The sequence below is a fragment of the Jaculus jaculus genome, chromosome 9, assembly GCF_020740685.1.
Source record: "Jaculus jaculus isolate mJacJac1 chromosome 9, mJacJac1.mat.Y.cur, whole genome shotgun sequence".
Lineage (NCBI taxonomy): Eukaryota > Metazoa > Chordata > Mammalia > Rodentia > Dipodidae > Jaculus > Jaculus jaculus.
Window position 1 is genome coordinate 77,779,569 of NC_059110.1, and position 12,956 is coordinate 77,792,524.

The 12,956-nt window shown below is 53.3% G+C and overlaps 1 protein-coding gene across 1 annotated transcript in view; it reads right to left on the reverse strand.

Annotated features, from left to right (window-relative positions):
* The window catches only part of Atp2a3 (ATPase sarcoplasmic/endoplasmic reticulum Ca2+ transporting 3), a 35,164-nt gene extending 31,650 nt beyond the window's left edge, over positions 1-3,514 (reverse strand). Inside the window, exon 1 of the mRNA XM_045159268.1 lies at positions 3,397-3,514. Within this exon, the coding sequence (XP_045015203.1) occupies positions 3,397-3,514 (118 nt within the window). The remainder of the gene's footprint in view (positions 1-3,396) is intronic.
* Between the last annotated feature and the right edge of the window lie 9,442 nt (positions 3,515-12,956).

The window sequence follows — 12,956 nt, forward strand, 5'->3', positions numbered from 1 at the left end:
CTGAAATGGCTGGAGGCCCTGGTGCACCAATTCTCTCTCTTTCTCACTCTTACTCTCTCGCAAAAAGAACAACAAAAAAAAGGCCAGTCTGTTGGGCTTGCCTCAAAATTTTTTTTTTTAAGTTTTCTAAAAAATGGACTGGAGAGACAGCTTAGCGGTTAAGGCACTTGACTGCAAAGCCTAATGACCTGGATCCAATTGCCCAGTACCCACATAAAACCAGATGTACAATGTGGCACATGCATTTGGAGTTTGTTTACAGTGGCACTATGCCCTGGCACGCCCATTCTCTCTCTCTCTCTGCTTGCAAATATAAACAATTTTTTTTTTAATTAACTAAACCAGACATGGTGGCATACACCTTTAATCCAGCACTCAGGAGGCAGAGGTAGGAGGACTGTTGTGAGTTTGAGGTCACCCTGAGACTACATAGTGAATTCCAGGTCAGCCTGCGCTAGGGTGAGATCCTACCTTGCACTCAAAAAAAAGAACTAACTAAATGGGTCTGGTGGCCTGCAATCCCAGCACTCAGGTGGCTGAGGCAGGAGGATCACTAATTTCAAGTCAGCCTGGGATACATAGTAAGATGTCTTTACATAAACAAAAATAATGGTAACAGTCTACTGCCATACCACCCTGAATGCGCCTGATCTCATCTGATCTTGGAAGCTAAGCAGGGTTGGGCCTGGTTAAGTACTTGGAAGGGAAACAATAATAATGATAATAAATACAGTTAAAGTATATTAAAGCCCTGGAGGGAAGATGGGTTCTAGGCTCTCCTGCACCTAGTGTCGTGGGCTCACATGAGGCCGGGGCCTCCCTGCTCATGGCTCTGCTATGGCCCCTCAGAGAAACCCAGCAGTACCATGAGGCTGGGGTGGGAAGAGCTGTGCGTGTGGGCACAGGGCCTGGCTGAACTGCTCATCGCATTGATGGCACTGCAGAAGCTGAGCCTCCTGTCCAACTCTGAGCCTCCTGTCCAACTTGGAGGTTTGGGGGGGTTGGAAAGTGAGATTCTCCAGTCATATCCCCCTCATCCCCCCCCAGGAAGAATTTGCAAACTTGAGGACTTAAGCAAATGACTTCCTTGTGGTTTCCAGCACTAACAACCTTGCAGGTGCACAGAAGCCTAGGGTGGGGGGGAACACTAGTCCCTGGGGTGTCCCCTTTACCCACAGCCCCCACCCACCCAACCACTCAGCTTCTGGCCCAGAGCCTGGCTCTGCCCCTCAGCTACAGGGCAGGATGACCTCACTAAGCATGAACAAACAACCCCAAGATGGGTTCCACTGTAGTCTTGTGTATAGCACTGACAACAAGGAAACTAGGTAGAGAGGCCAAGTGAGTTGCCTAGTATGGTATAATTATGAAAGGGCAGAGCTAGGGTGCTGAATTCTACCTGCCCTGCCCCAGAGATAGAGCAAAGACACCCAAACAGCCTCTGCAGGTGGAGAGCAGGAGGCAGGAAGGGGCAGCTGGCTCCCCTCAGCTCCCCTGACAACTTCCAGAGCCCTGGATGGCTTCCTGAGGAAGCATTTGAGCAGTGATGGGAGGGAAAATCCCTTGGGGTCCCAGAGAACATGAGGGCATGGCAAAGCCAGAACAGCTGCTGCCTAGGACCCCAACACCTACTACACGCACCAGCTTCAAGGTCCCCGAACCAGTGACTGTCCTGTAAAGGTGGGGAAACTGGGGCCCAGAGAGAGGTAGGCAGCCCCCAGTACCAACTCCACCACCGTGTGACCTCGGGCAAGTGCCTTAACCTCAGTCACTTCCTCTAAAGTAAGGTGACAACAGTCTTTACCTAGAGTAGTTTGGGGGAAGATATAATGACAAGAAGTACTGAGAACAGTGCCTTGGCACAAAGTAACTGCTCAGTGAAACAAGAGATTTCTTATTAATACTATAAAAGCACAGAGGCAGCTGCAACATCCTCTTAACCTTTCCTACCATGTCTCTCTATACACCATGTTAAGCAACAATCTCACCTACTCATGCGTCATCACACAGATGTTCAGGGGCCAGCCCACCCAAGTTTCCCTCACCCAGACAAAACTACATGGACTGGGAGAGGGTGGGGGAGAACAGGGGCTTCCTCCTTCTCTCTTTCTCGATTGGCCTATGTTGGACGGATATGAGTGGTCCAAAGGAGAGACCTAGGGCAGAGCAGTATCTGTGTAACCCAGGACAGAACACAACATCACATGAGAACCAAGAACACCAAGCTGGGGACCCCAGAGCTGTCTGCTGGGTGGGACAGGCATTGCTGCCCTGTCTTCCTTCAGCAAAGGACACCCTTGCTGCCAAGTCATTAATGGGAGACATTAAATAATATTTATCTCCCAGTTCCTTCCACAGCTCAACTAAATATAGCAACTAATTTTTCTGAAAAAGGATCTCTGCTCCAGAAAGATAATATTTATATAAGAGGTGGTTTTCATAAACTAATACAAACTCCAAAGCACCCTTTCTGACAGCTCTTCCTAATTTCGTAGCCAGACTTGACCAGAGGGACACCCAGGCCACAGCACGGTCCTCTGTGGTGTCTGAGAACTCCCCAAAGGCATGGTCCTCCAAAGGACACAGGCCCAGGCTACACTTTGGGGGTGGATGGGACATTTCCCTCTGAATCCCTCACACTCTAACAGGTGCTCTGGTGGTTAGTAGAGGGTGACAGGTCCTGCCTGGAAGACAGGACTTCTGGGTCTTCCGCCCTCATACTCCTCCAAATGCTCCGGGGTCTTAATCTACACAGAACTGGCAGGTCTTTTCACAAGGAGAGTCTTCCAACTTTGAAGGTGGTGAGGAGGTGATGATACCTCTCTCAGCAGGGCAAGGGCAGGGGCTCCTTTGGTCCCTAGAGATGGCACCACACCAGCCGAGAGGGAGGTTGGGAGGAATTCTCCCTTGGAAACTCCCTGAGGTCTCCAGTCTATGGCTCCAGGCAGGTGGGTCTCCACCTCAGCCGTTTAAACCCTCCTTGACTCCCGCCAGCCACATCCGCTGGGAGCTGCAGAAAGAGGAAGACCTGAGGCTGGGGGGTGGGGGCACGAGGCCCCCGCTGACAAGTGGCACCTCCTTGGGCGTCTTACAGAGGCATCGGAGTGAGAGGCCCTTGGGCATCTGCACCTGCACGGTGCGGCGGGCGGCAGCCCCGCGGTAAGGGGCGGAGGCTGGCGGGTGAGTTGAGCCCGACGCGCGAGCGGGAGAGCCCGGCGGGACCTCGCGGAGGTGACGGGGGGGGGGGGCGCAGGTGTCGGGAAGCCGCCGCGCCCGGCCCCGCGAAGGTCCCCGCCGGGCCCCCAGAGCATCTGCGGAGGCTTCCGGAGCCCCGGCTTCGCGCCGCCGCGAGGCCGTCGTCTGAGGCAGCGCCCCCGCCCCGGCCCGCGCGCTCACCGTTGGGGCCGAAGCGCTCGCGCGCGTCCGTCACCTGCGCGGGGCTCAGGCCGCCCTCGGCCGTCACCGAGAAGCGGCGCAGCACGTCGGCGGCCGCGAGCAGGTGCGCCTCCTCCATGCCGCCGGACAGGCCGTCTCTTCGCCGGGGTTACTGCTCGGGACGCGGGGCGCCCGGGCCCGGGAGGGCGCCGCTCCAGGTCATGACCACGCGGGGACCTTCCTCGACGGCTGCGGCTGCGACCGCCCGCCGCGCCCGAGCCAGGATGCGGCGCCGCGGGCTCCCTCCCCGGGGCGGGGCGGCGCGGGACCCGCCCCCGGCTCACACCCCTTCCGGCCGCCCTCGGGCCCCGGAGCCGCCCGCCTCGCCCCGCCCCGGGACTCCCGGCCCGCCGCCCGCCCGCCCCCTCCCCCCGAGGGGACCGGACCTGAGGCTGCGGGCGGGGACGCCCGACGCTCGGGGCAGTCGGGGCTCGAGGCCCGGGGACCTCGGGTCTTGTCCCCAGAGCTGGGGGGACACGCAGTTAATTCCCCGCAGGCGGAGGGAGGTTGTCCAAACCCGAGCTGTCCACAGGGGGCTTCCAGCTCCGCTTCTGCGCCGCCGGACGCGGGGTCCAGCGCGAAGCGGAAGCTGTGGACACTTGTTGCTTGTCCCCTCGGGTGATGCCTGCGTGCGCTTCACTCTTTCCCAGGGGTCCGACGGCGAGCCCCATTCTTCATGCAACCTGAACCTCTAAGACTCCAAGGGTGACCCCGTGGGCGAGAAGGTTAAGAACTACACGGTTACCTGCCACTCATGCATCACTCAAGCAGGAAACGGGGGCCAGGTGAGGGCGGGGCTCCTTAGGGACCCGGGGAGAGCGAAGGGGAAGGGGGCGTCCCTGCTTAGGGTCCCCCAAGGAGAAGTGACCTGGGCGGAGAGAGGCGTGGGGCTGGCGGACACCTCCCCCCGCCACACTCCTCAAAGGATGCAGGCCAGAGGGTGTCTCGCCTAAAGGCGGGGCAAACCATCTTCTCCACCCCCCCCCCCTGCCAAGCTGGCCTCTGCTGACACAGCGCTGCATGTAGACCTCCAGTGTTGCCCTGGCCAGCACTTTACTGCATTTTCACCTCACCTCACCTCACCATACAGCTCCCCTGCACTCCACAGACTACAGCCTGCCTGCCCACCCATGAGCACCCAGCATGAGCTCCGCCTCTGCCTTCCCTTTGCTGCCTCTGTAGTGGAACACTTGACTGGTGGTCCTTAGCAGCTTTTGTGGGGTCACATGGGCCTCAGCTAGTGTGGAGATAAGGGGTGCTGGTTTTATGTCTGTCTCCTGTCCTGTCATTTATTGATTCATTCATTCATTGAGAACAGGGTCTTGCTATTTACCCAGGCTGTCCTTGAACTCTCAGCAATCCTCCTGCCTCAGCTATTGATTGCTGGGATTACAGATGGTGTGCCACCATGCCTGGCCTCTCAACCTGACATTTTAGATTGCAGCTCCAACATCCCCAGGTATTTCCCTCTTTCCCTCTGATCATAGTACACAGACAATCCCACTTCATCCTTTTTTTAAAAAGAAATTTATTTATTTGAGAGCAATAGACAGACAGAGAGAGGCAGAGAGAGAAAATGGGCACATCAAGGCCTCCAGCCATGCCAAACAAACTCCTGACCAGACCACCTCATGCATCTGGCTTACGTGGTCTTGGGGAGTTGAGCCTCGAACCAGGGTTCTTAGGCTTCACAGGCTTAACCACTAAGCCATCTCTCCAGCACCTCACTTCATTCTTAAGTTGCTATGAAAATAGTTGGGCAGGATTATGCTAGAGACAGAACCCAATAGCAACACCCTCCTGCCCCTTACCACCTTTCTCCCAGAGTCTTGGAGCTATAGGTATTCAAGCAGCTACACCCCTACTCCTTCCCAAACATAAATCCTAGGGGCTGATGCCGCCTCTGCCAGCCCCAGGGGTCCTTACCTGGGAGCCTCTCCCACTCTCCCCAGCCTCAGCTGTGAGTTGGCATTTGCTAGAAGGCAAGGCCAGAAGGCCTGTTGTTTGCTCTGGCAGCCTGACCTGTTTCTTCCCTCCAGCCCACTCTACGCTCCCTCCTAACCACCACAGGCAGAGCTAATGATGACTTCTGCCAGGCAGGCGGACACACCTGTCAGCATGTTCACCTGCTTGGCTGTCTCCACCAGGACATCTGGGCACTCCTACAAACTCTTGAATCCCACACAGTCATTCTACACTCCAATTCCCTGCTCATTGCTTTTGTGTTCCCAGTTATGTCCTCTGTGCCTGGACAGACAGATGGCTAGTAGCCAGGGTGACATGGTCCCTAGCAGACTGTCCAAAGGGCAAGTATCTTCCCACTTCCCAGCTGCCTCAGTCACAGAGCTTTAGGCCTGGCATTCAGATCTAGCTCTTCCCAACTCCCTTACACAGCATGCCTGCCTGCCTCCTCCCAGGGGCCAAGACAAAGCCTGCAGGAAAGGTACCTGCTCCTTGTAAGGATTTGGACACATGAAGAGGGTGACACAGGAAGTCAAAAGCAGTCTAAGCCTCAGCTGTTTGCCAAGGACAGAGATCCAATTCCTTGGCATGAATGTGTCACAGGGAGCAGGAGCTGGAGGGTGGGGAAGGTACATCAGGAGGTTGAGCTTGACGGTGGAGCTTTGATTGCCTGGGTGTTGTACTGAAGGCTTTTAAGCAGTGGAGAGATGGGGTCCGGTTTGCCTTCTGGTAAACTCTCCCACGGAAGAGATATACAGGTGGCAAGAGAAAATGGAGTCACTTTAGCTACTGGGTGGAAAAGGGCAGAAGCTGAGGTGGGGTGGGGCACCCAAAAGTGCACTGGAGGCCAAGTGCAGTGTTAGGGGCCCAATGTTCTCTAGGGGAGATGCTCAAGGACAGTCCTGTGTTGGGGAGAGGGGGTCTATAGAGGGCCTCCTGGGAGGCAGCTGAGCTACTGATGTGACCCTGCCCCAGTCAAGTGCACAGGAGTCATTGGACCAAACTAGCTCAGCCACAAGCAGGAGAGCTGAGCCAAACTGATGCTCTCTTGGTGCTTTAAGCCTTTGGTGAAATAGTTATGAGAGGGCACTGTTGTTGGGCCCAGAGTTCACTAGAGGACGGGGTACAGCATCATCTCAGGTGGTACAGCAAGGAGAGCAAAGGAAGCCCAGTGCGCAGGAGCAGGGAGCTGAAGTGATATCCCGTACCTGGGGGCAAGAGAGAAAGAGTGAGAGAGACCTGGGCTTCAGCAGTGGTAGGAACTAACTGATGAGTTGGGAAGCCAGGCTTACTCAACGAGGGCGGCTGTGGTTGTGCTGATTATGGTGGGAATTACAGAGGGACCTATACTCGACACTGGGGAACAGCAAGCAGGGAGGGAGATGGAGAACATGCTGCCCCAAGAGGAAGGGTTCCCACAGGAGTCTGTGGCTGGTGCTGGGGCCACACCCTGACATCCTGATTTCTCCTGGCTGTCTAGAGCAGCCCCACCTTTCCCTGGGGGCAGGGGGGGGAGGTAGGCCTGTGGCATTCTCAGTGGGCAGAGCTTCCTTGGCTGGCACAGAAGTGTCTCAGCCACAGAGGACACTCACTGTGCACCATATTCTGTGCTAAACTCTTTCAAGTGTCACCCCCATTTCACCTGGGCATGATGGTACACACTTGGGGCAGGAGGATCTCAAGTTTGAGGACAGCCTAGGCTTACAATTAGACCTTGTCTCAAAAACTCTAAAACCAAACCAAAACAAAATGCTCACAGGTCTGTGGGCTTGAGAACATCACACTCTGATTTGGGCATCAGTAGAACCAGTGAGTAGACATCCCAGGCCTTCTTTGCCCCCCTGCTGAGCACCATTTTGAGTCTGTTTTAAGCATCTATACTTGTTGGATAGTCACCTTCAGAAGACAGGTAGCGAAGCCTTTTGCTTCCAGCTCTTCAGAGTAGAAGACCCCCCTATACCATTTCATGCCTCTCCCATCCTAAGTGCTTTGTTTTGGTTTAGGGACCCTGGTGCCAGCCCCGACATTCTCCATTAGTCCTCTTATACTGGCTCCCTCTACCCTTGAATCACCCCCCAACCCTCCCTGTTGGCCAACATGGTCCTCCTAGGAATCCCCACCCTTCTCCTCATCTCTAGCTACCCCCTCAGCCTTATCAACCACCTCCCAACCTGGTCTCCCCACTTCCTGCCTCAACAGGCCACATCTGGTTTCTTCTTCCGGATAGGAAGCTGGCTCTGGGTCCTTCTGCTTCTTTGTTGCTAGGCACAACTATCTCCCTTCTAGCTGACTAATGCCTACCAGTACCCAAAGGCCAGTGGGGCTCCCATACACCATGTGAATCCTGCCCATAACCTGAGTGCTTCTCGACCCCCACTTCTCTACCTGGTGGACACTCCTGAAGACAGCCATGTGGGCTGACCTGCTGCTCCCAGGAGGTGTCAGGGAAGATGTGTGCTTAATGACTGAGCTCAGTAGGGAGGCCCTTCACTTGTAGGGCCAGGGGAGTGGGATCAGAGTAGACACCCAGGGTCCCCAGGCAAGACCAGGACACCTGTGTATTTTGGGCCCAAAGGGACTTTGTCTTATATCTACCTCTACTGCAGGCCATGCATGGAGCCTTGGGCTCGGCTGCTCACTCCTGAGCTCCTTGTGGCAACTTCCTGTCCTCACCCCCTTATCTCCCTGCCAGACCGAGGAAAGGAAGTTGTCCTCTGCCTCTCATTGGTGGCCAGAGACACCCTCTGGACCTCAGGAAGGAGCAATGTGTTACGAGAGGGTGGCCCTGCTCTTCCAGGCCTGCCTTCTCTGTTTGCTGCTAACATAGTCTTCCTAAAACAGTCAAGTAGCTACTCCCCTGCTCAAGAGCCTTCCATGACTCTTGCCCGCTCTATGGGAGGGAATTTATACCTGATACTGAGAATCTAATCCAAAGCCTATGGCTGGGAGGGTCACAAACCTTAGGGGATAAGTTCCTACTGTTTGGCCCCATGGATATAGTATGCCCATCAGAGAGCCCTGTAAGTATTTCAATCTGTGCATATAGAAGAGTGCTGCTCTTACTTTTTGTTCAGTGAAGTCTGTCTTTCAGATGGTGGTGACTGCTGGGGAGACTCAAAACTCAAGTACTGAGAGGTGACTGTTGAATGTTCATAATAAAACATTTCTATTATACCCTCCAATGCTCAGGGACTATAGTGGAAGAGTGGGCTGGAGAGATGGCTTAGTGGTTAAGGTACTTGCCTGTGAAGCCTAAGGACCTAGGTTTGATTCCCCCGCACCCATGTAAGTCAGATACACAAGGTGGCACATGCATCTGGAGTTCATTTGCAATGGCTAGAGGCCCTGGTGCTCCCATTCTCTCCCTCTCTCCCTCCCCCCATCCCTCTCTCCCGCTCATGCATGCTCACGAGCGCTCTCTCTTTCCCTCCCTCCCTCCCTCCCTCCCACCCCCCTCCCCCCTCCCCCTCCCTCCCTCCCTCCCTCCCTCCCTCCCTCACTCTCTCTCTCTCTCTCTCTCTCTCTCTCTCTCTCTCTCTCTCTCAACAAATAAATAAGAATGTAAGAGCCAAAGGATGGAGAGGAATGCTTTAGAACCTTGTCTCCCAGACACACACAAAGTGGTATTGTATTCATGACTCATGACCTCGTGGCGGCTACTGTTGTCTGCACAAGACCTCTGTAATATTGGGCTCACCAAGAGGTTGCTGTGGATGATGGAGGAAAGCAGAAAAAAAAAGACACCAATATAGAAGAAAGAATTGTAGGAAACAAGTAGTGGTTCAGTGGCAGAGGGAGGCAAATGACGGTGGTGGGAGTGACCCAACTTGGGGACATAATTTTTTTTGTGGGGGGGGGTTAGGGTCTCACTCTAGTCCAGGCTGACCTGGAACTCATTATGTAGTCTCAAGGTGCCTCAAACTCATGGCAATCCACCTACCTCTGCCTCCCAAATGCTGGGGTTAAAGGTGTGCACCACCATAGCTGGCAGGGGACATAATTTTTAAAAATTATTGTTTTTATTATTTATTTAAGAGAGAGAGAGAACGGCAGCACCAGGGCCTCTAGCTACTGCAAATGAACTCCACACACATGTGCATCTGGCTTTTCTTTTTGGTTTTTCAAAGTAGGGTTTCAATCTAGCTCAGGCTGACCTGGAATTCACTATGTAGTCTCAAGATGGCATCAAACTCGTGGCCATCTTCCTATTTCTACCTCCTGAGCACTGGAATTAAAGGCATATGCCACCATGCCCAGTTTACATCTGGCTTTATGTGGGTACTGGAGAATCAAACCCAGATCATTTGGCTTTGCAGGTAAACTCCTTAACTGCCAAGCCATCTCTCAAGCCCAGGGAACAAATTTTAATAAGCATTTTAGTTTACAATTTTTTAAAAGAACCTTCCGAGTGAAACCCTACCTTGAAAAAACCAAAAGAAAAAAGAAAGAAGGAAAGAACCTTCTATGACACCCATGGCCTTCCCCAGAAAGATTAACTCCACTGCTTGTCTTTAAGGCCAACTTGCCAGCTTTATCTTGTTCCCCCATCTCAGACTCCAGTCACATCAGCTGTCTTCATGCCTTCTAGATATGCTCCCTCCATATCACCTCTACTGGAAAACTTAGTCTCATCTTGACATGTCTATGTCTTCCTTGTCCTTCAGAGTCCTCTCTAAGGAGCCCCCTGGACCTCTCAGGGAGCATGTTTCCATGTTTGCCTGAATTCCTACCAGAGGCCTCCAACATGTGTGTCCCTCCAGGACAGACACAGCCTCCCCAGGACTATCCTGTGCTAAAGGTCATTGCAAAGTTGCCCTCTAGCTTATTAATGTCCTGGTAAGGAATCTGGGTTTATATCTCTCAGGGTTGCATCTCACTGTCCAACACATGGGCCACCACCTACCAGACTCCTAGAGATGTTGGTTAAATAAATGAATGCACTTCTAGCTGGTGCTCTACATCAAAGAAAGCAAATGAGGTGCCAGTGGCAGAAAGTGAAAGAATAAATGGGCATCTATGGCTATCAGCTCGTGTCATTTTTACTCAGGTGTATCTCACTTCACACTCCCATTGTGTGGTCATGGGTTTATGCCCTAGAGGGGCTATAATTTACCCAGAATTGACACAGTGCTTTGGTGCCCCTCCTAGCTCTGAGCTACTTTACATGCTACATCAGGCACAAAGGCACAGTCTCTTGGCCAGTTTTGTGTTTCAACTCTCAGCATCTTAGCAATGAGAGGAGAGTCCCTGTCTGGCAGGAAGGGACCACACCTGATCATTTGGCCTGCATGGCTTCAGCAGTAGGTAGGTTAAATGTAAAAACCTAACGTAATAAAACACAAAGCCCCTATTTGCCTTGGAAATTGTTACACCCAACCAAGCTTATAGGACTCAAGGCACAATTTGAAAAGGAATTTGAGGTGTGGGACTTGTTCTGAGGAGTGGGGGACAAGCTACTGGGGCACTTGAGGATCAAGCTCTGGGCATGGAGGGCCATGTTGTCCTTTGTGTGGGGTAGGCTATATGTCAGCCTTATTCTGAGTACTTCTAGGCTGGGCTGAGCTTGGGGCGGGTGCTGGTCAAGTCCTCAAGCAGGCCTGGGTCTGCCTGGAGTTTGGGAAGTCCCCTTTGCTTTAGACCTAGGGCTGGGCAGCAGGTGGTACAGAGCTGTCTAATTCTGAGTCCTGGTGGGTTCCCACTCATGTGGCTCTCCAGGATAGGAGTCTCAGACACTCCCTTTGGCTCTCAGGCTGGAAACAATGGAAACACTCAGATCTCTGTGGGCACCCAACTTCCTCTGCTCTCACCCGTGTCTGTGGCTATGGTTCCCATGGCAATGCTGGTCCATTATTTATCCTCAGGGCCAGCTGTCCCAACTTTTCCCTTCCATGCCCTTTTGGACCCTCTGGCCCAGTGGTGCCAGGTCTCCACCCTTGCGCTCCCTGTGTGAACATCAGCCCAGCTCTCTGGGGGATATCCTATCATTGTGGCCCAGTGTCTGGGCCCTGCATCTGCCAGGTCAGCTCTGGTGCTGTGGGTCTTTTCCAGGTCCCCAGGTAGAGCCTGGGAGTCCAGTGAGGAAAGTTGACAGACAGCCAGATCTCCAGCATGGCAGGGCTAGGCTGTGTCCAGGACACCTGACGCCTGGGCCCTGGCCAGCCTTAGGGCAGATGCTGACCTGAGCCAGAGCTGGCCCTGTAGGTGACCTGGGTATGCCCAGTACCTCTGTGGACTCCCTCCCTGAGGCAGTGACTTGTGGCTAACCCAGCTCTCACTCAGGAAACCAGAGATTTGTTAGTTGTCAGTGTGGCTGCTCTCTGAATGGTTTGGTGTAATGGGTGTCACTGGGTCACAGAGTATGATCAGAGCTTCCCTGGGTGTCTGTCCCCTCGACTCCAAGAATGGCACTCCATGCAAATATCAGAATTTGCAAGTTGGATTTTATTTGCCTTAAATTCCCTGGGGCCACCCTTAATTTGTATATCCAAATCAGTCCAGGCTCTCCTGTTTGATTACTTACAAAGGCAGCTGCTATGGGAGAGGGATGTCCCTTGGAGGGTCTCTGAGTGGGAAATAATAGTAGCTATCAGGAACTGTCTCAAAGCTGATGCAGACACAGGGTGAAGCACTTAGTTTTGAGACAAAGTCTCTCAGTGAAGCCTAGGCTGACCTGAAACTCTCCATCTCCCTGCCTCGGTCTGCAAGTGCTGGGATCACAGGTCTGTATCATCACACCCAACTGTTGACTTAATCTTTCAAAAGGCAGCTCTTCTATGCTCCAAGAGGAAGGGCCACTCCCTGGCACAGTGGAGCAGGGGTTCATCCAGTCTTCTGGCTGCAGAATCTCAGCTCTCAGCTGCTGGACTCAATAGAAACAGGGTTGTCTGGTTGTGCCCAAGTACTGGTCTATGGGGAGCTGGGCTTTTAACCTGGTCTGACTCAAAGGGCCCTTTTCTTTTTCTTAAATATTTTTTTTTATTTTTATTTGCAAGCAGAGAGCGAGAGAGCTAGAAGAGACACACAGAGAGAATGAGCGTGCCAGGGCCTGTAGCCACTGCAAACGAACTCCAGACACATGTGCCCCTTGTGCATTTGGCTTACATGGGTCCTGGGGAATTGAACCTGGGCCCTTTGGCTTTGCAGGCAAATGCCTTAACTGCTAAGCCATCTCTCCAGCCCTTTAAAATTTTTTTTCTTTTTCTTTCTTTGGCTTTTCAAGGTATGGTCTCACTCTAGCTCAGGCTGACCTGGAATTAACTATGGAGTCTCCAGGTGGCCTTGAACTCACAGCGATCTTCCTACCTCTGCCTTCCGAGTGCTGGGATTAAAGGCGTGCGCCACCACGCCCAGCTTCCAGCCCTTTTTTAAAAATAACTTTTATGGCTGGAGAGATGGCTTAGCGGTTAAGCACTTGCCTGTGAAGCCTAAGGACCCCGGTTCAAGGCTTGATTCCCCAGGACCCACATTAGACAGATGCACAAGGGGGCACACACATCTGGAGTTCATTTGCAGTGGCTGGAGGCCCTGGCATGCCCGTTCTCTGTGTCTCTCTCTCTCAC